At 45.5% G+C, this 26702-nt stretch overlaps 1 protein-coding gene across 3 annotated transcripts in view; it reads right to left on the bottom strand.

Moving 5' to 3' along the window:
• Positions 1-409: 409 nt before the first annotated feature.
• BPGM (bisphosphoglycerate mutase) overlaps positions 410-26702 on the bottom strand; it is a 37436-nt gene continuing 11143 nt past the window's right edge. For all 3 annotated transcript variants that reach the window (XM_075897277.2, XM_075897287.2, XM_075897270.2), the window contains exons 3-4: positions 22388-23039; positions 410-4839 (exon numbers count right to left, since the gene is read on the bottom strand). In XM_075897277.2, coding sequence (XP_075753392.1) covers positions 4658-4839; positions 22388-22988 — 783 coding nt within the window. In that variant the 5' untranslated portion in view covers positions 22989-23039 and the 3' untranslated portion in view covers positions 410-4657. The remainder of the gene's footprint in view (positions 4840-22387; positions 23040-26702) is intronic.

Genomic DNA, 26702 nt, shown 5'->3' with positions numbered 1-26702 from the left:
AATTGAAAGAACGCTGTGGTTTTGTTGATGGTGGTAAACCTCATTGTGCGAGGAACACCACAACACCTTTTTTCGAAAGTCATCTTTCAAAAAAAAAAAAAAAAGCGCTATTGCATGAAAACAGGTCTTTTGAAAGAGTGTCTAGATTTTCAAAAAAACAGCTCACTTTTTCGAAAAATCTTTTTGTCTAGACACTTTTTCGAAAGAGGCTTTTTCCAAAGATTTTTGAAAAAGCCTCTTTCTAAAGAAGCTTGTAGTCTAGACTTATCCTAGGTGTGTGTTTCCTCCCCTCCTCCCCTGCACATCCCCAAAGTGACAAAGTTATACTGACAAAAGCGCTAGTATAGACAGTCAACTTGCAAAAAAGCCATCCATTTCTTATCTATAGGAACAATGCATGAGTAAGGGGTTTTAAAGAAAACATTTTAAAATTTTATTTCAGGTGGTTTATTGCATTTTAAAGAACTTGCCAACTCTACAAGAAAATATTTACAAGTGTTCTCAGCAGGATCACACAACAAACCACACAATTCAAACCTACAAGCAAACCAACCACGACTCTGTCATTGGCTGTGGAAATACTGTATTCTTTTCAGAGCTCTGAAGGTCACTCAAGGTCAAGGGAAAAATGCATTTTCTAATCATGGATTTAGAAGTGCCTCTCATCCATCCCTTTGCTGCAAGATAGGGTCTGTAGATCAGGTCCTCTTCCTTGTGAATGAGGACTTCTGTCCTCAAGTACATGCTCCTCTTATGTCAGTAATACAGTTAAAGGGATGCCAAGACCAGGGCTGGTAAATGCTTAGAAACTTGTAGATTGGGCCTCCCATTCAGCTTCCTATTGAGGGGCATTTCAGAGCACCAAAGCAGAAAATCAAGTCTAAGTCTGTGGCTCCCTGTGAAACCCAGGCAGGCAGCTCTGTCAAATGGGTATGTCAGCCCAATTCCCCCCCTCCCCCGCACTACCACTGCCTCTTGTGTCAAGAGCATTGCTAACACTGTTCCATTTGAAACTATCTTTGATTTGCCCTACTCCACCGGCTGCTGGGAAGGATCAGTTGGAACATGTACTCAGCACTTTCCTTCTGACCCTTCTACTTAAAGGTCATGTGTTTCTAAGATCAGTGCTCCTTTCTCTTCTGAAGGAGGGCATGGGATAACTAGCCCTCCTTGCATGTTCTATTAAATGCCTGAGAAGCTAGGGAGCTTGGCTTATTCATCAACATTCTGTGTTACACTTCAGTGGCAGCATCTCAAGTTCTCAAAAATTCCTTCATTACACTCTCCTTTGGCACTGCAGTGTGGGGAACAGCAAAGGGTCGTGCTCTGACCTCAGCTACATGTCCATGAATCCTGCTATGTATATAGCTGAAGGCAGCATGTGGCATTCAGTAGCCTACAAACCAGGCTACCATTCTAATTATTCACTACAAAAAAAACCCACTCGATGGCCCATATTTCTTTTCACTCCCCTCATACCACGTTCAGACATCTACGCATCTCTCAATCCATACAGATAAGAGACTCCACTCCTGTGAAGTTTTTGATAGTGTTGCTTCAGGAAGGTCTTTACCAGTGCTTATGTCAGCTATCAGTCCAAAGAGAAAGCCCTGTTAGCCACGGGGCTCTTTGGTAGGGCTCTGGAAAGTAACCATTCACTGATTGGCATCCAATGTACTCCACAGTACCATCAGGTGAAGATCATTTGAGACTCAAACCCTATATACATAGGAATAGTATAGTACAGAAATACACACAGCAAGCTGTAGGTTGCTTATCAAGGTCACAATATTGTGCATTGCATAGAGGTTCTCATCTAGTGCATGATACATTTGAGGATGATAGTAAACTGACTTATTTCTACAAGAGGAAACTTATTTGTATTTTAGACAAACTCTTAAAAAGAGAGAAGAGACTGCCACTAGCCCCCTTTTGCAAGTGAAACCCAGAAATGTAGGAGTTAAAAAAAAAAACACACACACACGAAGGATATCCAGCAATACCTCAGACTAAAAGCTGCTACTATGCTCTGAAAGTCACAGCACTAACCAAATGCAAAGCTGCTTTGTCAGGAGGTGGTCATTTTCTTGAGCCTATAAAAATTCAGTTAACAAGCAACTCACTGTAAAGAGCTACAGGTGAGATTTAAAAAAAAAACACACCCTCAGTCATACACAACTGCACTCTGGTTGTACCTTCAGCAGCCATACCTTGCCTGCACCGAACACAGAAAGGGCCAAACTCCACCTTCAAAACAGGCTAAAGATGTTAGTTATGTAATTGAAGGATTGTGTATCCATACCAAATATTATCGATTACACAACTATTTAATAGTCCCCAGGGGCAGGGCCAGAAGCCAGTATCTCCTGGCCCCACTCTCAGAGAGCCCCCTGCCACCCTGCGCTGCTGCCTCTGAATCAGAGGCAGCTGCAGGGGGTGGTAAGCAGGAGCTGGTCCACATGGGGGCAGCATGGTGCGGCGGTGGCCTCTGTCTGCGGGAGCCCAAGCTCCCCATGGACAGGGGCTGTGCTGGCATCCTGCCTTCACCCACACTTCCTCTCTCAGAGACAGCAAGGGGGAAGGCAGGCGGCTCCACAAAGCCAGCATGTGCAGAGAGCCAGCTTAAAAGCTGGCTCCCCACGCGCATCAGCTCCTGCCTCCCCCAGCTGCATCAAATGCATCTGTGCGAGGGGAGCAAGCAGCTCCACGGGATCCAGTGTTCATAGGGAGCCAGCTTAAAAGCCAGCTCCCCAGGGGCACCAGCTTCCACCTCCCCCCGCCCATTGCCTCTGAAACAGAGGCAGCAAAAGGGGTGGGGAAGTTGTGTAGTAGGCATCAGAGGGCAGAATTTACACTACAAAGATCTCAGGTACTAGGATGGATTCAGATTTAAGCTGCAGCAGTTTTACACAAACACTGGTGCAAGAGAAATGAGTGTAAGGCCCCCATACTGTGGGATTTCCTGGAACGTGTCATTTGGGTTTTTACGTGCAATGCTCCAAGTTAATTTCTTTATATATAAAAAAGGACAGTGCACACAGCAGTAAAGTAAGTAGTTGCGATGACAGGTTCACAGGAATGAACTGTGAAGTAAGTTTTCAAATGTTCTCTACTGTTTACAGGGTCACACAATTAAACAGCTGTATTTATTTCCTGGAGAAGCACTGCCTACACCATGCAGAACTGGCTATTAAGATCTCTTCAGTATTGCTCTTGCAAAAAAGGTTTGTAAAAAGTTCAGTGGAAACTAACCCCTATCTAGTCTTTATCTGGAGTGCCACAGAGTGGCAGAAGTGGGGAATTTCACAGGTTTGTATCAGGCCCTATTAATGTCAATGGGAGTGTTATCAGAGACTTTAATAGGAGTTGCACCAAGCCTATGGATCCTGTGAAGTGTTTGAAAGCCATCCAGGGGTTACTTATTTTAATTAAGGGCTAAATCCACCACCAGTCTGAAGTGCTGTTCATGCACTAGTCTTTATGCTGTTTTAAGGGCTCAAGTCTGCTAGACTACACCAGTGAAGTCTCTGGGGTTTCATAGCTGTGCATGCACAGCTCATGAACAATTTGGTTGCAGTTGTATTTCTTCTGGGACCCCCATTTCACAGATGGGAAATGAAGCATTTAAGGGCATGTTTGCACATCCTGCAAAAGCAAGCTTCCCAGCCTAGTCTAGCAGGACTTGCTTTATTCCCTCTCCCAAGGATTCAGAGACACCACTTCAAAGTGCTGCCTACAGAGTTATTTTTAGAGTCCCAGAAGCCTGTTAACCCAGAAGGCTTGCTGCTGTGGATGGTGTCAACATACATGGAGAAGCAAAGGGACTTGTTCAAGGCCACATGGAAAGTCTGTGGCAGAGCAAGGAAGTTGAGCCTGGGTGTCCACTCATCCCAGACCACCGCATTATACTTCACCTAGCCCTAAAAACTGGTTTTGAAAGCAAGGTTTGGGGGAGAGGACTTCCAAGGACACCCCACTCCACTGTGTGGCTAATACAGTCAGCTATACTTTTACCGGATTGCACTTTTTCCTGGAGCAAGAATTAGCTTTGGAAAAGTCATGCCATAAAATACCTTATGCTTCAAAATGAACTGCTAGTAAAACTGCAGGAAGACAAATAGAGAATTGCCTGTCATGTATATGCCTGTGCCACTGGAAGGCTTTTTTAAAAAGTCTTCCCATGAAGAACAGCCTAACTGGAACTTTACTACATAATACTTACATTTTGCAAACTGGGAGCATTTAGTGCTTGAGAAAGTGAGGGACTTCACAACACTCTGCTCTCAGTAACATTTGCAGTGCAAGTTTTCCCCACCGAGCTCTGCCCATACTTCTTTATCCTGACCTGTAATACACCCTACCATATTGCTGGTGTGGGCCTTTCTGGAACAAAGATTTGGGGCAGACCATAGCAGTTTTATGTTGTCCTTACTGCTGCTTAGAATGAAATCAACCACCTCCTTTTCACCTATAAAACACACTGGAATTGAACTCTAGTCTGCACAGGTGAAAGGCCAGCATACTAACCTAACACAGAAGTAGCACATCTACTTAATATTTAAAATTAACAAGCTCAAAGTGCAACTGAACACTCTCAATGCACTACTTATTACCACACACACACACACAGGGGAACAGCAGGTAGCAACCAGAAGCATTATTTCTTCTCAACAGGTAAGGCTTTCCCTTGATCTTCCACTTTTTTGATGGCAGCTTGGATTGCCTCTTGATCACCTAGAAACTGGTGACGGCCCAGCGGGTGCAGATTCTCATCAAGCTCAAGGAGCACAGGCACGCCAGTAGGGAGGGTAACATTAACTATTTCCTCATCGGAGATGCCTGCAAAGAGAGAAAAAAAAACCTCACACCGTTAAACCCAGCACAAGGCAACTTCCTGCCTTCAAGAGTGCCCCCAAAATATCTCCAAAGATATAGGCCCACATTCTACATTGCTGCCGCAAGCTGTTCAGCTAAGCAAGTGGAGCATTCACACTACCAAGCCTGTAATTTCAAAATAACAGGCTGGTTACTTTGAAATCTGTATTCCTGCTTTCCTTGGGGAAGATGCTTATTCTGAAATAGTTATTTTGAGAGTTATTTCGAATTTAGTTTCCTTGTGTGGATGTGTCACAAGAGAGGAAGTAAATAGTTTCTCTTCCCCGGCCCACGTAGGTGGCTCAAATGGAAGAGAATTTGCCTGAAGACAGATGTGTTCTGCTAGGCAGCTTTTTGGGACAGGGGTTGCTTACTGGTTGTTTCTCTGTATCAGGTAAAGTTTTCAAAAAGCATCTGAATGATTTAAGAGCACGAGTCCCCTTGACTTTTAATGAGACTTAAGGTAGGTCTATACTTTTGGAGTGGGAAAGTGTAAATTCTAGGGATGTAAGAGACTAGTCAACTAGTGATGTGACTAGTTGCTCCTCTCCCAACGCCCCCCCCCCCCTTGCTGCCTCTAATCAGAGAGGGGCAGTGGTGGGGGGGGAGGAAGCAGGAGCCTGTGTTGGGGGGAGCTGGCTTAAAAGCCAGTCCCCCACGTCCCCCCCAGCACTGTCTCCGTGGGGGTCAGGAAAGGTAGAGGTAGTGTGGAAATGGCATGAGTGGAGAACTGAAGCAGCCTCCACTTCTGCTGCAGTTCTGCCTTTGAAATGTACAAGAGCCCTACCAGAGCTCTTGTACATTTTCAACGGCCAAGGTGCTGCAGGGAGCAAGGGACCAGCCAGGGAGCATGGGACCAGTGGAGGATTCCCTCGCTGGTCCTACGCTCCCTGGCTCCCTGCAGGGCTGACTTTTGAAATGTACAAGCTACGGTTCAAAGCAGAGTCGCCCTTACAGACTAATTGAAGTCGATGGAAATCCCATTCACTATTTGGTTAATCTCAATTTAACATCTATAATAAATTCCATCTCAAGGAGACATACCCACACTAGCTCCGAAAGCATTAAAAACCCCAGAGTGTAGCCATAGTGCAGCAAGCAATTGGGAAGGGTTAGTTGTTTTATACTAGTTTTAAAGCTGGCATCTGTATCTCTAGCTCCAGCTGTAGACATACAAGAGCCAAAGGGTAATAGTGTATGTGCTTGTGAAAAGTTTGCCCCCATGGCCACACTTATTTCCACCCCACAAGTTTGTGCAAGTTGCTGATAAGGTCTTGGATCCTCTTTAGGAAAGGGGTTACAGAAGCCGATTGTAACTGGCAAGCTAGGTAGCCTGAACAACCGACTTCCTAAACAGATAGCTGCAGCGGCACAGGAGCAGCAAACAGAGCTGTAAACAGGGGAGTTTGTAAAGGGAGTTTTGCACATTGGAACTTGTTTGGAGTTTGTTTTTGCTGTGGAGAGGGTGTTTTGGTTTGTTTTTGTGTTCACCGGACTAATAGGATTTTGGTGAGAAAGTAGATAAAACATAGAGGCATTAGTGGCCATGGCCCAAGTAGTAGAGAACACAAGGAGGATGATTGATGTGGTAGCTGTGGTATGTACATGATTCTGGAGGGGGTACCTGAAAGGAGTTCTGTTTGCATGAAGTGCCGCCTGATCAAGCTGATGGAAGAAAAGATCTGAGGACTGGAGATGCAGGTGGAAACTCTGGTTGAGTTTAGAAGGGGGTTTGAGCAGATGATGGGGCAAAGGCATGACGTGGCTGAAGGGGAAAGCTTAGATATGCAGATGGAAGCAGGATCAAGGGCCTCAGAGGGGGGACTGCAGGGCGAAGAAAATGGACAGTGGAAGCATGTGACTCAGAGAACCAGGCAGAGGAAAAGATGGGTCGGTGAAGGAAAAATAGAGCTCAAGAACAGGTATGTGGAGCTAGAGAATGAAGAAGGGGTACAGCAGGTAGATAATGAAGATGGAAGGGTGAGGAAAAAGAGAAGAGTGGCTAGTCCCATAGATAAAGGGGAAGACTTAATGGAGACAACACCAATAATGAGCATTAAGAGGCTACAGGATGGGTTAAAGAGGATTACAAGGGAAAATAGGAATGGCAAGGACTTGCAGCCAGAGGAAGCTAGAGATAGACCAGAGAATTTCACTGTCACTAGGAAAAGACAGGTCTATGTGATTGGGGACTCCTTATTGAGAAGAATAGATAGGCCTGTTACCAGAGCTGATCCAGAGAATAGAAGGGTGTGCTGTCTGCCAGGTGCTAAGATACGAGATGTGGAACTGAGATTGAAGAGGATTAAGGGAGCAGGAAGGAATCCATTGATCATCTTTCATGTAGGAACAAATGATACGGCTAGATTCTCGCTGGAACGAATTAAGGGAGACTATGCTAGGCTGGGGAGGATGCTCAAGGAAATTGAGGCTCAGGTGATCTTTAGTGGGATTCTGCCTGTTCCTAGAGAAGGGCAACTAAGATGTGACAGGATTATGATGATCAATAGATGGCTTAGGCAGTGGTGCTATAAGGAGGGCTTTGGGATGTATGGTCACTGGGAGGCATTTATAGACAGAGGACTGTTCTCTAGGGATGGACTTCACCTAAGTAGGGAGGGAAATAGATTTCTAGGATGGAGGCTGGCTCAACTGATTAAGAGAGCTTTAAACTAGGAATTTGGGGGAGACGGTTGGGAGATGTCCAGATAATCTCTACGCCAGATTTTAACACTGAGAGGGAGGAAAACGAAGTAAGAAAGGATATAGCTGGGGGTAGGAGAATGAACATGAGGAAGGGTGGGGTGGATACTAGTCTAATAGGTCATATTGGAGGTATAACGTCCGTGCCAAATTGGGTAAAGAATGTGAATGAGGCCAAACAGCAAAAATTAAGATGTTTGTACACCAATGCGAGGAGCCTAGGTAACAAAAAGGAGGAACTAGAGCTATTGGTCCAGGAAGTGAAACCAAATATTATAGGAATAACAGAAACATGGTAGAATACTAGGTATGACTGGAGGTATTGAAGGGTACAGGTATTGAAGGGTATGTGCTGTTTAGGAAAGACAGAAATAAGGGTAAAGGTGGTGGAGTCGCATTGTATATTAAAGATGGGGTAGATTGTAAAGAAATAAAAAGTGATGGAATGGAGAAGACAGAGTCTGTTTGGGCAAAAATAACATGGGGAAGAAAACTATCAGATCCTCCCCTGGGATAGTGCTTGGGGTGTGTTATAGACCACCAGGATCCAATCTGGATATGGATAGAGACCTCTTTAATGTTTTTAATGAAATAAATACTCATGGAATAAATAAATACTCATGCGTAATCATGGGAGATTTCAACTTTCCAGATATAGACTGGAGAACAAGTGCTAGTAATAATAATAGGGCTCAGATTTTCCTAGATGTGTTAGCTGATGAATTCCTTTATCAAGTAGTTGCTGAACCAACAAGGGGGGATGCTATTTTAGATTTGGTTTTGGTGAGTAGCGAGGACCTCATAGATGAAATGGTTGTAGGAGACAACCTTGGCTCGAGTGATCATGAGCTAATTCAGTTTAAATTAAATGGAAGGATAAACAAAAATAAATCTGAGACTAGGGTTTTTGATTTCAAAAGGGCTAACTTTAGTAAATTAAGGAAGTTAGTTAGGGAAGTTGATTAGACTAAAGAAATTATGGATCTTAAAGTGGAGGAAGCCTGGAATTATTTTAAGTTAAAGTTGCAGAAGCTGTCAGAAGCCTGTATCCCTAGAAAAGGGAAAAAATTTATAGGCAGGTGTGTTAGACCAAGTTGGATGAGCAAGCATCTCAGAGAGGTGATTAAGAAAAAGCAGAAAGCATATAAGGAGTGGAAAATGGGAGGAATCAGTAAAGAAAGCTACCTTATTGAGGTTAGAGCATGTAGGGACAAAGTGAGAAAGGCTAAAAGTCAGGTAGAGTTGGACCTTGCAAAGAGAATTAAAACCAATAGTAAAAGGTTTTATAGCCATATAAATAGGGGGGGAAAAAAAAGAAGTAGGACCGCTAATTACTAAGGATGGAGTGGAGGTTAAGGATAATCTAGGAATGGCCCAATATTTGAACAAATACTTTGCTTCAGTCTTTAATGAGGCTAATGAAGAGCTTAGGGATAATGGTAACTTAACAAATGGGACTAAAGATATGGAGGTAGATATTACCATATCCGAGGTAAAAGCCAAACTTGAACAACTTAATGGGAGTAAATCAGGGGGCCCAGATAATCTTCATCCAAGAATATTGAGGAACTGGCACATGAACTTGCAAGTCCATTAGCAAAAATTTTTAATAAATCTCTAAACTCAGGGGTTGTACCATGTGACTGGAGAATTGCTAATATAGTTCTGATTTTTAAGAAAGGGAAAAAAAGCGACCCGGATAACTATAGGCTTGTTAGTTTGACATCTGTAGTATGTAAAATCCTGGAAAAATTTTGAAGGAGAAAGTAGTTAGAGACATTGAGGCTAATGGCAATTGGGACAAAATACAACATGGTTTTACAAAAGGTAGATCATGCCAAACCAACCTGATCTCCTTTGAGAAAATAACAGATTTTTTAGATAAAGGAAATGCAGTGGATCTAATCTACCTCGACTTTAGTAAGGCATTTGATACAGTACCACATGGGGAATTATTGGTTAAATTGGAAAAGATAGGGATTAATATGAAAGTTGAGAGGTGGATAAGCAACTGGTTAAGGGGGAGACTACAGCGGGTCATACTGAAAGGTGAACTGTCGGGTTGGAGGAAGGTTACTAGCGGAGTTCCTCAGGGATCAGTTTTGGGGCCAATTTTATTTAATCTTTTTATTGCTGATCTTGGCACCAAAAGTGGAAGTGTCCTAATAAAATTTGCGGATGACACAAAATTGGGAGCTATTGCCAATTCAGAAAAGGATCGGGATATCATACAGGAAGATCTGGATGATCTTGTAAATTGGAGTGATAGCAATAGGATGAAATTTAATAGTGAGAAGTGTAAGGTTATGCATTTAGGGATTAATAACAAGAATTTTATAGGGATTAATAACAAGAATTTTAGTTATAAGCTGGGGACACATCAGTTGGAAGTAATGGAGGAGGAGAAGGACCTCGGAGTCCTGGTTGATTATAAAATGACTATGAGCCGCCATTGTGACATGGCCGTAAAGAAGCTAATACGATCTTGGGATGTATTAGGCGAGGTATTTCCAGTAGGGATAAGGAGGTGTTGGTGCCATTATACAAGGCATTGGTGAGACCTCATTTGGAATACTGTGTGCAGTTCTGGTCTCCCATGTTTAACAAGGATGAATTCAAACTGGAACAGGTACAAAGAAGGGCCACTAGGATGATCCAAGGAATGGAAATCTGTCTTATGAAAGGAGACTCAAGGAGCTTGGCTTGTTTACCTTAACCAAAAGAAGGCTGAGGGGGGACATGATCGCACTTTTTAAATATATTAGGGTATGTCTACACTACAGCGCTAATTCGAACTAAGCTAATTCGAACTAACGGATCCAGACTAAAAAACTAGTTTGAATTAGCGTTTTGCTAATTCGAACTAGCATGTCCACATTAAGTGGACCCTAAACCGAGGTTAAGGATGGCCGGAAGCAGTGCTGGCAGGGCATCAGATGAGGACTTAGAGTGTGGAGCTGCTGCCTCAGGCTAGCCGAGGGCTGTGCTTAAAGGGACCCAATCCCCACCCCGGACAGACAGTTCTCAGGGGTGCCCCGCTTGCAAAGCAGTCCTGGCTTGGAGTGCCCTGAGTGCCCACACTGGGCACATCACAGCACTCGGCCATCAGACCAGCTGCACTTGCCGCAGGCTGCCATCTGGGTAGAGGGGGCAATTAGGGGGCTGCAGGAGAGCTTCCACCCTCAGAAGCCCACAGAGCCAGCCCAGTCCTCCCCATCGGGGGCTTGTACCCCATTCCTCCCTCACCTCCGTCCACTTACCCTTCCCTAGCCCCCCTTCCTGATGTACAAAATAAAGAAAACGTGTGGTCAAAGATAGAATTTCTCTTTATTGAACAAAACTAGGGGAGACTGGGAAAAGGAGGTGGGAGAGGGGAGAGCAACTAAAATGATCAGAGGTTTGGAACAGGTCCCATATGAAGAGAGGCTAAAGAGACTGGGACTTTTCAGTTTAGAAAAGAGGAGACTGAGGGGGGATAGGATAGAAGGCTATAAAAGCATGAGTGGGGTGGAGAGGGTGCATCAAGAAAAGTTCTTCATTAGTTCCCATAATAGAAGGACTAGAGGACACCAAAGGAAAGGAATGTGTAGCAGGCTTCAAACTAGTAACAGAAAGTTTTCTTCACAAAGCAAAGAATCAACCTGTGGAACTCCTTGCTGCAGGAGGCTGTGAAGGCTACAACTAGAACAGAGTTTAAAGAGAAGTGAGATCAAGTCATGGAGGTTGGGTCCATGGAGTGGTATTAGCTAGGGGGTAGAAATGGTGTCCCTGCCCAAAGTTTGTGGAAGGCTGGAGAGGGATGGCACGAGACAAATGGCTTAGTCACTGTCTTCGGTCCCTCCCCTCCAGGGTCCCTAGTGTTGGCCGCTGTCGGCAGACAGGCTACTGGGCTAGATGGACCTTTGGTCTGACGCAGGACGGCCATTGTAAGCTCAGGGCTCAGGGACGGGGGTCTCAGTGGACCACCTTGATTTTCATGCGCACCTGTTCCTGGGTGGCCAGGCAGGCTCTCCTGCCTGTCCTTTCCTGTGCCTAGTGCGGAGGTCGTGGACGAGGTCCACGATGTCCACACTAGACCAGGTGGGTGCCCGCCTCTTGCGGTCCCAGGCAAGCTCCTGGGAGCCGCCAGCCTGGTCCCGGGAAGAGGGGGAGGGCCGGGGGGCATTGGGTGGCTGGATCGAGCTGTGCCAGGTGCAGGGTCTGCTAGCTGGATGCTGGCAGACTGGCACGGGCACCATAGCCAGCCCGTGCCCCTTTAAGAGGTCCGGGGCCGGGAGGGGGGCAATAGAGTTTCCCTGGTGTTGGCCAGAGTGGCCACCAGGGAAACCTGGGAAGCCTTAGCCTCCCACTAGTTTGAATTAAGGGGCTACACACCCCTTAATTCGAACTAGCTAGTTCGAACTAGGCTTAATCCTCGTGGAATGAGGATTACCTAGTTCGAACGAAGCGCTCCGCTAGTTCGAATTAAGTTCGAACTAGCGGAGCGCTAGTGTAGCGCCTATCAAAGTTAATTCGAACTAACGTCCATTAGTTCGAATTAACTTTGTAGTGTAGACATACCCTCCGAGGGATAAATACCAGGGAGGGAGAGGAATTATTTAAGCTTAGTACCAATGTGGACACAAGAACAAATAGATAAAAGCTGGCTAGTAGGAAGTTTAGACTTGAGATTAGACGAAGGTTTCTAACCATTAGAGGAGTGAGGTTCTGGAACGGCCTTCCAAGGGAAGTAGTGGGGGCAAAAGATCTATCTGGTTTCAAGATTAAACTAGATGGGTTTATGAAGGGGATGGTTTGATGAGATAACAGGATCTTGGTAACTAATTGACCATTCATTATCAGGTCAATGGAGGGATGATAGGAGTTACTATAGAGAACTTTCTGGGTGTCTGGCTGATGAGTCTTGCCCACATGCTCAGGATTTAGCTGATCGCCATATTTGAGGTCGGGAAGGAATTTTCCTCCAGGGTAGATTGGCAGAGGCCCTGGAGGTTTTTCGCCTTCCTCTGTAGCATGGGGCACATATCACAGCTGGAGGATTCTCTGCATCTTGGGGTCTTCAAAGTATTTGAAGGCTTCAATATCTGAGATATAGGTGAGAGGATTATTCTAAGAGGGGTGGGTGAGATTCTGTGACCTGCACTGTGCAGGGGGTCAGACTAGATGATCATAATGGTCCCTTCTGACCTTAAAGTCTATGAGATCAACATGCCAAATGGACAAGGGCTAGAAAGAGGCAAAGTACAGGTGAGCAGCTAAGAAAACAGACAGCTCTCACAGAACAAGAAGGGTACATACACACACACGGACTGTTAGGTGGAAGGGAATAATGACCATATAAAAACAAATCAAGACATTCATAGCAGCAGCGTTACTAGGCACGTAACCGGATAGACTTTTGGAAAGTGAAGGGGGCAGACAGGGAGGCTGCTCCAGTCTGGCCAGAACAGCCCCTGCCTGCAGCTAGGCAGGGCTTACTGTGGACAGGAGCTGTTCTGGCTAGGGTAGAACAGCCCCCTACCCATGGGGAGCTGCTCCAGCCCCACTGATTAACCAGAACAGGTAAGCATCTCTCTTAATGGGTGATACTTACCAGTAAACCAGTCACATCCCTAGTTACCATCAACTTAAACTTTTTTTTTTTAAAGCAACCAAGAGTATAACTTCATGTAAAGGTCTCCATTCTTTGAGACCTTCTTTCAGAAGAGAAAAAAAAATTCCTTTGCCCATGGGAACAGGATGGGAGATTATTCCTTACAGGATACTTACAGAACTCCATAACTGCATGCTCTTTTAATACAAAAAATAGCTAAACAAAGTTCCCAAATCTCATGAATCAAATTCATTTTATAAAATTTTGCCTTGATATACTCAAGTCTCTCACAGCTTTACTCACTATCCTATAAAACTCAGGGATGAGCAACAACTTCATTGGGTGGAGCACACCAAGAACTTGGAAAGTGGTCAAGGGCCACACTTTTCTATATTAATGGAGGGGATGAGGGGTGTGGGATGGAAGTTGGTGCAGAAAGGAACTATGGTTAGGGGGATGGGGTACAGGACGAAGTGAGGGAGGGTGTTTGAGTGCAGGAGTGGATTCTGATCTGGGGGAGGGATAAGAGGGGGGTGCAAGGTCAGAGAGTTGACACCACGGGTAAGGGTGCAGGAAGAGTGCAGAAGGTTTGGGTTGTGACCTGGGATGGGGCATTTTGGTGCAGGAAGGGATGCCAGGTGCAGGCTCTGGCTTGTAGGTGCTTACCCTAGCCAGCTGCCAGCCAGCGGTGCCTCCACATGCCACTGAAAGTGGCTGGCTGCTGGGGCTAGCATGTCTCTCTTCACAGTGTGCCTGCCCCTTGAGAGGAGGGCAGTGAGTCTCAGCTTGCAGCTCTCGCCTCAGTACAAACTTCGCAGTGCTCATTGGCTGCCAACTGGAGCTGCCTGGGCTGTGTTTGCAGATGCAGGCAGCTTGCGGAGGCACTGCCCCTTCTCCTCCGCCCTCACCACCATAGGTGAGCCACACAGACACGTGCTGGCCCCAGCAGCTAGTCACTTTGAGCAGCACGTGGGCGCACCGCAGCAGGGAGCCTGCTTGAAAACCCCATTGGGCTATGAGACATTAGCAGAGCCCAGAGGATCATGGTAGGCCAGATCTGACCTAAAGGCTGGGGTGGGTTTTTTTGCCTACCCCAGCTATAACTGATCAAAGTCAATACCAGCCAGTATGCAGCCTGAGAACAAAAGAGTTCTAAGCAACAGCTCCACAAACACTAAAGAGACAATTATGTTCAAAGAGCACACCCTCAAGTCAATAAGCTTTGAGAATTCCCATGCAGAAACTGAGCTGCTGTAATCTTCATTTAAATAAAATGCTGTGGGACACGAGCATGTTATTCAAGGTTCTGCATTTGAGAGGCAACTTACCTAGAAAAATATTTACGTGGCATTAATCCTAAAGAATCCTTAAGCACTTTACAGGAGGGGTCAATTTGATTTCCTGATTATAAAACATGCACAGCTCAACTGACTTCATAGCCACAGCAAATTTGACCTTTTACAAGAAAGGAGCGGCTGTGTCCCTCCTCTAAAATGCAAACACTGAACCTATTTAGAAATCACACAGCACCAGATGAAATTATGAAGGGGAATTTAGATAGGCAGCACGTATTTTCCCAAAGGCAGCACGTATTTCCCCGAACTGGAATTTAGGAAGGATATTTATTTTTTAACACTCTTCAAAAAGAACATGGAATCTAAAATCCCCCTAAGGACTCAGAGACAAGGTGGGTTAGGTAAACGCCAACACCACTGCATGCAAGTGCTCAGGACTTTTTTTTTTTGGTAAAAGAAACCTAGTCACTGTAACTAGAGTGCCTACCAACACCATGCTGGAGCATGAATTATGTACTGATCAAAAAGAAAAAAAAAAAAAGTGTCACCACAGCACACAATGTAACATCTGAAATTCTTCCCCATAAATCTCCCACTTAAAGCCATGACTGTACATAGCAGTACTGCTACAGCATGTTTGGTGACTCCTGTGCTGTCAGGAGTGCCCGTTTGAGGTGGGTTTTTTTGTGGCATGGGCAGTAGAAGTCAGTAGGAGACGCTCACTCACGTGCACACAAGTGCTTCTGTCAGTGTAAGATAAGTCGGGGGGAGGGAGGGTGGAACATTCAAGCCCTGAATGACAAAGATTTGCCGACAAACTAGGTCTGGGCATTTCTTACGCTATGCTGTAGACTGTTTAGATTATGCTGCCAGCTGACAAGACCACAGCCAAAAGGTGAAATGTGAAGAAAAGAAATTGTTGTGTCCCCATTTCATGTGCATGCTGAAAACTGCACTGAGAATACCAAGAAAAGCATTTCCTTTTAGCCAGCCAGACAGGTAAGACATTGAACATAAGTCAAGATACTGGAAACATGCCACTCTGACTAGCCTAAGTGTCAGCTAAAGCTAGTATCCAGTTACTTCACACAGTAACACAAGCTAAGTGACCTTTTACTGAACTTCTGCATTCATACCAGTCCAACCCGAGATCCCACCCTCTCACAATCTCAGCAGGGTGAGATAAGGTCAGTAGTTGAAAGCCACCTAGGTGCTGCGTGGAGTAGTACTTATGATTCAGTAGGCAGGATTCATTCCTCCAAGTCAATACCAAGCGTCAATGGGGATGTGGTCTTTCAGAAGCCTTAAGACTAAAGTTTTGCCTACTCATGATCACTTGCACAGCACCTGTGCCTTGGAGAGAGTCCAACCTGGATAATTGCAGGAGGGATTTTAGGTAGGCAGTGTGCAGTTTCAAGGGCACACTATTCTCTACGTCCAGTCCCACAGTGCTGAAAGATATTTCTGGGTGCTGTTAAACACAATCAACCTCAGCAAGGGCAGCATTTCAGCACCTGTGTCAGGAGCAGGTAAGGCACTTGGGAGCAATTAATATGTTGTATCCAAGCTAGTTTCCAGACATTTATTTATGCTACCAAATGTGATCCACTGAAAACAAAGGAGTACACTAGTGTCTGAGGTTTCTTTGCCTATAAGATTTACTCTCTTACAATCAATGTCACCCTTCAGGCCACACTGAGCCATATTCCAGTCTCTATTCCAAAATGTTTATATCACTGACAGCACAAGGTTGCCTGATTTGCAGAAGGAACCCTCCGATGTCCCAGAGAACAAGGATACAGAACTGGCTGGATAAGCTGAAGTTGTGACTAGAGTTGGAGTTTCACTAAATTATTAGTGGATAGCCCCTACAAATTACGGGTCTGAAATATTTATGCTTCAGAAAACACTTTACATGGGCATCCCATTGCTCTGGCCATTAAAAGTGACTCAGTCAAGATACAGTCCAACATATCGCATCTACTTTTAACAAGAAACCTATGCATTTCAAAACCCCTATGAGGTCATTGTCTTATTGCTCTTAAGCATGTCCCTTCCTTCCAGCTCCATAGTCACAGCAAAAAAAAAAAAAAAAAAAAAAAAAGACCAAAAAAACCAACCCACAAAAAACAAAAACCACAACACCCACGCAGGGAAGCAACACCAAATATCTGCCCCAATTAAGTAGTCCCTTTACCTAAATAGTACCTTAGGGATAAGATTCTTCAGATGAGGGGTGTAACCAATTCAAATTGGTTAAATGCTCCACAGGCTCTTGCTGCTGGCTGGGAGTTTAACTGGTAAGGTTAACAGAGTAGCATTAGCCTATCAGTTCATTAGGGCTCATCTATACAGTTTATCAGGAAAATTCCCAGCCACTGCTGGGAGTTCAGAGGGCCTGAATGCCCACTGAGCATTTAACCAATTGAATTTCACCGGATTACACATTTAGACTGGTTTGAGTTTTACATCCCTACTTCAAGACAGAACATACAGCCCTTTGCACACTAGTGAAATTTCCCAAAAGCTTGCACGCAGTTGCAACCTCATTAAGGGCAAGAGCAGAATTTAGCCAAGGATGTTTAGATTGTTAACTAAGGCCTCAGGTTATTATTCCCTCGATTACACAGAGATAATTCAATTAAAAAGTCTGCATGTGCATAGGCATAACAGCAGAGTCTGGCTACTAATCTTTATGGTACACAGACTGGGTTAGTGAAACAGAGGAGGTAAAATGCAGTCTGTATTTACATGAATGTAGCAAGCAATAGGTCTCATGCCTCTTCCCTCCCCCCCCTAAAAATTCTTCCCTCCAAATCTTTACAAAAAAAGTAGTAACCTGTCTCTGTGCTGGAATGGACCATAGACCTGGAGAACTCATCATAATACTAGCACACGGTGGTATGTTAAGACAACTTGTTGGTCAAATCCTGTTTGAGGAAGCTATATTCTACCTCTGTTTAAAGTTTGGCCTGCAGGAGAAAACTTTACAGTCTCAAATTCCATTAATTACAAGCTAGTGAGAAAGCAGTCCAGAGCAGTGACGGCAATTCACAGCTAGCATTTGGCAATATTGCCAAGCCCAGGAGCTTAGGAACAAAAAGGAAGAGATGCCAGCAAGATAACTCCATGAGACTTATCACACCTGTGTTGGCACATTGGATCCTTAGCCTCTGGTGCCCAGAAACCCTCCAGACTTTCCAAAGCATAGCCCCTCCACTTCATTTTCCTCACCACCAACCCTAATACAGTCTTGTGCAGAAGACTATTGTCAGTAGTTTCTTGCCCTTTTCCACATACCTGGAAATACTGATCTGCTCCCTTGGGATCTCAGCACAAACTGAGCTCACCAAACTCAGTCCCTTCCCTCCACCTCCTTCCTGTGTCTTTTATAACACTCAGCTGATGGGTAATTGGTTCATCTGTCCCCATACTGGTCACATTCCCCAGTAAGCCTTCTCCAGAAGTAGTAATTGGTGCCTATGGGTTCATCTACACAGCAAAGGGTTAAAAAAAAAAAAAAAAACACCACACACCCACAAAGTCACCTTTAGTCCATGCCAGCAGATTCAGACTCATGAGGCTCAGACAGAAAGGCCATTTCACTGCTGCGTAGACTTCTGGGCTCTGGCTAAAGTCCAAGTTCTGGGACCCTCTCACCCTGCGCTGTACTAGAGCCCAAGGCTCCCACCTGAACTTGGAAGTCTGCAAAGCAGTCAAACAGTCCCAGAGCCATGCAAGCCTGAGTTGGCTGGTACAGGCCAGCCATGGCTGCTTCTTTGCTGTACAGACCCAGCGTAGGCCAAGGCTCGCCCCCAGACCATTCCCCGCACAGATGCCCTTCCCACATGTACATTTCTGCCCCATCAGCAACATGTCCTGAGCACAGAAGAAAATGTGAAGGGAGGTGTTCTGCTCACAGCCTGCCAATTGAGGAGCATGGCTTCAGACACTGGTAAATCGCTGTCCTCTGATGGGAGACAGACCACCTCAAGAGCATGGCTTTCCGGACCCAACGTGAGACAGCGGGCAACCCAGCTCTCTTTGAAGTGGATCACGCCTGCCAACAGGATACAGCATGTGTCCTAGAATTGTAATAGTACAGTCGATTAACAGAACTTTAGGGTAATGCTATAGACTACACACATTTCCCTCCCACCCCCGACCCTTATCAGTAAGTTTTTTTAGCAGGCCGGCCAGAAGCCCAGCTAACAGCCTGGGAGCTGCAGTCCCCTTGTAATTATACTGTAAGGCTCCTCACAGTAGTAGTGTAACACCTGGCAGCGTTTCCATGGTGGGGCTCTTATGGAAGAGTCTCAAAGTCTGAAGCATTAGTTATCAGGCAAAATGCAGCAGGCTTCTTTGCAGAAATATTCAAGAGGCTGTCCTGCATGCACCTTAGCTTCACCCTTAAGTGGTAAAGAGAATCCTGCCCTTAACGTCAGAGTGCTGTGGTGCTTAGCCGCACCATCTATGGCCTGTCACTAGACACATGTGAGCAGGTCATGTCCTTTTCATTTGCTTTTATGTACACAGTCACAGGCAGCCAGGGCATTGCCAAGAGGCTTCAATCAATGAAGACAAGAAGTCACCGGGGGGGAAAGACAACAACAAGGCGGAAAAGGGCACTTAAAAGGGAAAGATTTTCAGAGGTGTAAATAGAAGTTTGTCAGTAAGTCATGAGTGTCCATCAATGGAGATCTAGATACCTACCTGCACTTTGCCTTTAGAACTACTTAGAGGAGATTTCCCAATGCTCATCGAAAACATCCACGTATCAACGGAACAGGACACATGCTCCTAAGAAGGAGGCTCATTTCATACAACACTTTGGTTAAGGGACAGGATCACACAAACCACAGAGCTAGATTCATCCTTTGTGAAATTCATCTACTTCAGAAAAACAACAATCAGGATGAAAAACTGGTCCTGAAATGTTTTGGAAGAGTTGATGCTTTGGAAAGGAGAGCTTTTCAACTGTGGTTTGGGAGAAAAAGTCATTCCCTTTCCAAGGGATTATGTGCCACTTAACATGGATCATTTCTCTTCATGGGTGTTTGTTTCAGCTCTAATGTGTATATGCATCTGTGTGCCTGTACCAAACTGTGTTAAATAATTATTTTCAGCAGAATTGCTTGGCTTTTAAGAGGAAAAATAAGCCCACAATCTTCCATGGAAATCATGACAGATCTTTCAGGCATTTCGACACATCCTGCACCCATTCACCACACTGAACAAATACACAAATAAAGCCTTGTCAGTCAGAATAGTCTGCCGCTCCAGAACTTTTTTTTAAATGATGTTAGCAAGCATAAGCCTTCAAGCTTTGTTTTAATTAGCAATAATGGAGGGCAACGTTCATGCCAAAGGAACTATTTAGCCTTGTTGTAGAAGCAGCTGTGTTTAAGATTTTTAAAAGGAGTCAGTTGAAACCTTTTTAGGAAATTTCTCTCTGAAATTATTACTATGTAGTTATTTTACCTGTCTTAAATCAGGAAAGGAAAAGTCTGGTAGTACTTCTGCTCAAAGCCTCTTGGCTTAAATCAAGGTCTACCTCAGCTGCAGTCTCAAAAGCTAAAGCAATTAATAGAACCAGAGCACTGAAAAAGGCAGCCATGCATTTTTTAATACCCAGGTTCAGACATTGAGCACCTGATTTTCTGACAAGCCAAGAACCCACAACTCCAGCTGAGTTAATGGGAACTGCAGAAGTTCAGAAACTTGGGGGGAGAGAGGGGGAGAAAGAGCAGGGAAGAGGAGAGATGAAAGACAGGCCCAAGAGATCCTAAGTTGCCCACTCAAAACGTCAGTGACCTGACCATTCAAAAGTGTTGGGTCTCACAAATTAATCATCTGTGACTTAAGGAACAACATTATCAAGATCTATTGAGAAGAGACTCCAGCCAGCAGGAGCACAGGGTTCCATACCTTTCTAGAAAGGATAAGCACATTGAAGGAGAAATCCTCCATGGCTATAACTAACTTCAACCAGAACAGTATTAGATCTAAAAAGGATGTGGTATGTCAGGGTGGGATCAGTGAATGGGAGGCAGGAGATGGGGGAGGGGGTCCACTGGGATGCAACTCTACTCAGCTGTCTTAATTCTCTATTGTTGTATGTATGGTGGCCTAGAGAACCATACACAGCTGATGTAGGCTTCAAGTGGTCCCTAGGCTACTCTTGTTTAGTAGGATTGGCCAGCTACAGTTTCAGAACTGGCACCTGTAACCATCTCCATCTTGCCTCCCACACTTGCATAAAGTGGATCTCAGTACAGAAGAGACACTTGCCCTACAGTTTGTAGCCAGTTACTGACATGCTGACTAAATATGGTTTGTGTCTGCCAACACTGGTTAAAAGTTATGCAGCAATTGTGCTCAGACAATGGTAGATGGGCAAGGCTGGCACATACAGGAAAACACGCAACAGTCAGTGCACAAGACATCCATACCATCTGGCTGTGTCTACACTGCACCCCTTTTCAGGAAAAGGGATGCAGATTAGACACTTTGGAATAGGCAAATCCGCGGGGGATTTAAATATCCCCCGCGGCATTTGCATTAACATGGCTGCTGCTTTTTTCTGGCTTGGGGATAAGCTGGAGAAAAGCGCCAGTCTAGACGTGATTCTCCGGAAAATAAACCCTTTTCCGGAGAATCACGTCTAGACTGGCGCTTTTCTCCGGCTTATCCCCAAGCCGGAAAAAGCGGCAGCCATGTTAATGCAAATGCCGCGGGGGATATTTAAATCCCCCGCGGATTTGCCTATTCTAAAGTGTCTAGTCTGCATCCCTTTTCCGGAAAAGGGGTGCAGTGTAGACACAGCCTCTGAGTATAAAGGGTTCAGCAATCTTCACAGCTCTGATATAGGACATTCCAGAATACACTGCCTGCTAGATATGTGAATGGTTAACCAGTTAAGTATTACCGTTAATGGGTGATGCTACCAGTTATCGTTAACTGGCAAGGGCTAGAGCAACCTCTCACCTCCTGTGGAGAGGGGAGGGACACCTCAGTCTAGCCAGGAAAAAGCAGCTTCTATGCCTCTGTTTTATGTTTAACTAGTTAACTAATTAAAATGGGATTTTACATCTCTACTGCCTGCTCTCTTGATACCACTCTAGGCATCTCTCTCTGCAAAACGTGTAGAGAACAATACCCACCTAGACTGTGCCAGAAAGAAAACTATGTTAGACAGTTCAATAGGTGCAGATGCACAAATAGAAGAATCAGCTGTCTTGTATCTACTTTCATCTTGCTGAAGCGACTGTACAGCCACCACGTTACAAAACTGTGGTTAAAAAAGTCACACTGTAGACAGGACCTACATTTGTAACTGAAGAACTGGAAGGTGAATTGCACTAAATTTGGACCCATAGGTGCATAAGAAGGCCTAACCTAAAAACTGACACCGGCTTGTTCTAAACTCATACTTTCTCAGCCCACAGAGGAATCAGTCCAGTTTGTGTGCATAGGTTTGCTATCTGCTCACTGGGAAATGAAAGTATGTCTAGAATGATAAATATTTTAACAAGCATCTACTTGGCATAGCATGGAATGAAATTGAATGAATGAATCATTGCAGTGAAATAGGGACCAGTGAAGGGGGCCAAATGGTGTATATTAGCACCACTGCAGCTGAATGGATTTCTCTCTCTCTCTTCCCCTTTCCCCCCTCCCCCCAGGAGACCAACTTATTGTCCTTGGACACCAAAGATATTAAAGCTCTTCTATTTCCATAAAATAATGTCTTATGGATCAAGTTTTTCTTGTCATTGGTGTACTGTTCCAACTATGGTGGGGAAAAAAGCTTATGTATTGAATGCAAAAAAGCAAAAGAAAGCATGGGATCAGCGTACAAGATAACTTTTTCTGTTTAAAAAGTTTACTAAACCAGAAAGACTATGAACAAGAGCTTTACCTTCCAGATGCTTGAGCAGCGCCCTAGTGCTGTTTCCATGAGCAGATATGAGAATCATTTTGCCACTTTTCAGTTCTGGTGCTATCTTTTCATTCCAATAGGGAAGAAGTCTCTCCAGCACTTCTTTTAAGCTTTCAGACTTCGGGAGTTTGTCCTGCGACACATCACAGCATTTATATCTGCGATCATTATAGATTTCTTTGTAGTAAGGATGAGATTCAGTTATGGGAGGTGGAGCAACATCATAGCTTCTTCTCCATATTTTCACTTGCTCTTCGCCATGGTTCAGAGCCATTTCTGCTCTGTTGAGACCTATCAGTGCACCATAGTGCCGTTCGTTTAGTCGCCACGAACTTTGGGTGGGAACCCATTCTTGCCCCATCTCTTCTAACACCAGCCAAGCAGTCTGAATAGAACGACTTAGAATTGATGTGAACACAAGGTCAAACTGAAAACCTAGTGTTTTGAGGTGTTTCCCACATCTCTGAGCTTCCTTTATCCCATCGTTGCTCAGCTTTTGATCCACCCAGCTGCAAAAGCGGTTCTCTTTGTTCCAGGCTCCTTCTCCATGTCTTAACAGAACAAGTTTGTATTTAGTCATTTTTATTCTGGTTTCACTCAGCTTATAGTGTCGTATTTAATGATGATCCATCTAGACAAAGAGACATGAAGTGAGTGTCACTAGAAAGTAACATTTAAGTTCTAAATACTGTAAATTCTCCTGCTGTCCTCTGTGCTGATTGCTAGCCTCTACATTCCCTTCCTCCCCAATATATAACAAGTGTCCATCACCTATCCCTAGAGCTAATTTCTTCTACTCAACTTATAATTGTTAGCCCACCAGGGTCATGTTGTTCCACTAATTTAAGCCACAGAGATGCAATTGGATCTGACATGCAGACTCCCCTCAAGTCCTTATATGGTGCAACCTTGCCTACATAGCTGATCTTGTTTAGCCACAGTTCTCGCCAGATAACTTCCATTTTGCCCTTCTATGTTCAGTTTCCTCCCATTCCTATATCTTTGTCTCCTTACACATTAAAAAAAAAATTCCCCATCCCGCCCAGCCAGACACATTGTTTGCAGCTGAGCTCCTCCGAAGACCATTCTAAGATGCACATAACAGGTGAGCCAATTTTTAGAAAGGCCCTCAGAAGACCCTCTGATTATGCTTTTCTCTTGATTTTCAAGTGAATCTCATTTCTTTATGGTCACGGATTAAACAACAAGATGTCCATGGCAGGGACCAAATATAGTCTTTTGACTTCTTGTACAGAAGAAGTATCTCTCAAAAGTGGTCTGCAGACCCACCCTGAGAAAGCTGTTACCGGGCCGCTCCAGTTTGTTTACTTACCGGCTCTGCAGCCACGAAGACTCACAGCTCCCGTTGGCAGCTGTTTGCCATTTGCAGCCCAGGAGAGCCACAGGAAGCAGTGTGACCCAGGCCACTGCTCCCCTTGGTTGCAAATGGCGAACGGCAGACAATGGAAGCCATGAGGCTCTGTGGCTGCGGAGCTGGTAAGTAAACAAGCTGGAGCGGCCTGGTACCAACTCTCTCAGAGTGGGTTTGCGGACCACTTGGAGAAACGCTGTGGTACAGCATCAAGCAAATTTTGCATGACTGATTTTTAAGATCCAGAGGAAAGCTGTTAGGCTAAAATGGTCCATAGTGGTCACATTTTTGCATGCACAGCTTGAGACTCCTGGTTTTCAGCAGTGCTGTGGATCTGCAACTCCCCTGAACACTGAATGGAATTCTGAGTACTCAGCCATTAAGTATCTCAAGTTGAAAACCCCAAAGTTCTCCAGCCATTTGCAATCTTACATGACAAATGGTGCAGGTCAGAGACCAGGCATCCCAAACAGCACAAAATACGTCCGCACAAGTCTTCATCAGCTGTTCAGAGGGGTTAAATAATCAAATGGAATCAGTGTTTTGACGCTGCTGGCTGCAGTAGTGTCACAGTGAATCGTGTGCTAGAATTCTCAACTGCCATCATTGAACAAGGTTGACAGGCATAACACAGTGGTACCATGCAACATTTCTTCCAACTACAGTAAACTTCCGATAATCCAGCACCTTTGGGACCCGGGGGTGCCAGATTATCAGATTTGCCAGACTATCAGAAGGGGGGGGCTATGAGGGGCCTAGGGTGGGGTGGGGGGATGCCGCCCCAGACCCCTCATAGCCCCCCTTTCCAATAGTCCGGCTCTGCCTCAGGCGTCCCTGATTCAGCCGCTGCTGGTCAGTTTCAGCAGTGGCTGAATCGTGGACACCTGCAGCAGAGCAGCTGGAGTGCTGCGGGGTTGGTCTGGTAGCGCCGACCCTTGGCATGGCGAGACCAACCTGGCAGCACCCCAGCTGCTCTTGGGGACGCCTGGGGCAGAGCAGCTGGGGTGCTGCCGGGTTGGTCTGGTAGCACCAACCCTTGGCGCTGCGAAACCAACCCAGCAGCCCCCCAGCTGCTCTGCCCCAGGTGTCCCCAAGTCAGCCGCTGCTGATACTGATCAGGGGCTGATTCCAGGAAGCCCGGGGCAGAGCAGCTCTGCCTCGGGCTTCCTGGAGTCAGCCGCTGGTCAGTTTCAGCAGCGGCTGAATGGGGGACAGCTGGGGCAGAGCAGCTGGGGGGCTGCCGGGTTGGGCCCCGCAGCCCCGAGGGGCAGCGCTATGGGACCAACCCGGCAGCGCCCCAGCTGCTCTGCCCTAGGCTTCCTGATTCAGCCGCTGGTCAGTTTTAGCAGCGACTGAATCGGGGAACCTGGGGGAGGAGCAGCTCCAATGATCCGGCTGCCCAGAGCACTTCCGGGTTCCTGATGTTGCCAGACCATCAGGAGTACCGGACCATCAGATGCCGGACCATTGGAGTTTTACTGTACCTAGTTCATTTGGGTTACTTATTCGTTAGCTGTATTGCCATAGCACCTCCAAGCTCCAGTCATGGACCATGTCCTCACTGTGCTAAGTGCTGTACAAACAGAACATTTTTACCTTACATTAACAAAGCATCTGTGATGGGGTCTGTCAGGTCCTCTCTCTGCACCCGACTGGAGGCATCAGACAAACACCCCTCAACTCAAGGAAAACCCACGCAGGCCAAGCGATCAACTAAACTTAGTGCCTAGAAGAGCCAGGAGGAGACCCTGACCAATTCAGAGCCAGCAAGCCAAAGACAGCTTGCCTGTTCACTGCGTGAGGCTGGCATAGAAGAGGTGTTCCTCAGTGCTAACTCACAAGCTCAAGGCCTAGCCAGGGCCTCTGCTTGAAGCACCACGACCACAACGTTCCTTTTATATTTCTTTGCTAGTTTAAAGATGGGCACAGCCAAATTCCAGGGTGTTTATCATTAACCCTATAAAGGGTGGGGAACCTTCTGGGCCAGGGGACTTTGACCCTCAGGGGGAAAAATAAAATAAAATAAAATAAAATCAGTCAGGGGCCGCACACAAAACAAACACTCATTGACATGGCCCCCGACAGAGGCAGAAAGACATTCCCCACATTCCCCTCACACACCAGAGCCTAGCGGGCCCCAGGCTAGAAGATTTTGTGTGCTCCAACTCCGCAGTGGGAGGGGGGCTAGCCCCTGGAGTCTCAGGGGTCAGATTCCAGGAAGCCAGATGTGGCCCTTGGGCCTTAATTTCCCCACCCCTGCCTTATAGACTGGTGCCAAGCTCATGACACAGGCCATTCAGCTCCAGGCAGGCTGCCTCAGGGTCCCTAAACATTTTACAGCAAATCCACAGAGCTCTTCAACACAGAATTGATTCCACAGGACCACTGGCAAACCCAAGTGGAGTGAGGGAAAGCAAGAACGAAGGACAAAGAGTGAACAGGTGCTCTTACAGAAAGGGCCACATCTCTTTAGTCTCCGTGCAGAATCATGTTCTGAACCTCATCCTGTCCTACTCCACACACTAGATGAATAGAAATCAGGTCTGCACAACAGAAGACTCAAGTCACCCTGATGAGTCACAAGCTTGCAATTAAGATATTCAAGCAAGATGCTTACAATACTAAAGCTCTCTCTTTAGGTGTCCAATGTTATAAGAAATGCCACAAAGCATTTCAAACTCAAGCTGGCGGGGATGAGGTGCTTTTCTTTCAGTGTTCCCTTCCCATAGAAGCTATTAAAAATATTCTGCCCAAAGCAAGAGACCATGAATATTTCTTTAGCACTATAACCTCAAAGGGCCCATATTTTATACAAATGTATTGTCTGGATACTGAATATTTAGTGTCAAAATGAATGGAGTGTATCATTCACGAGAACTGACCAGCTGCTTTACAAGTCCAAATTTAAGTCTGATGTGACCA

This window comes from Pelodiscus sinensis, chromosome 1 (genome assembly GCF_052426305.1).
Source record: "Pelodiscus sinensis isolate ZL-2025 chromosome 1, ASM5242630v1, whole genome shotgun sequence".
In the NCBI taxonomy this organism is placed as follows: Eukaryota; Metazoa; Chordata; order Testudines; family Trionychidae; genus Pelodiscus; species Pelodiscus sinensis.
The sequence above is the reverse complement of the archived record's forward strand: the minus strand, read 5'-3'. Positions and strand labels throughout refer to the sequence as shown.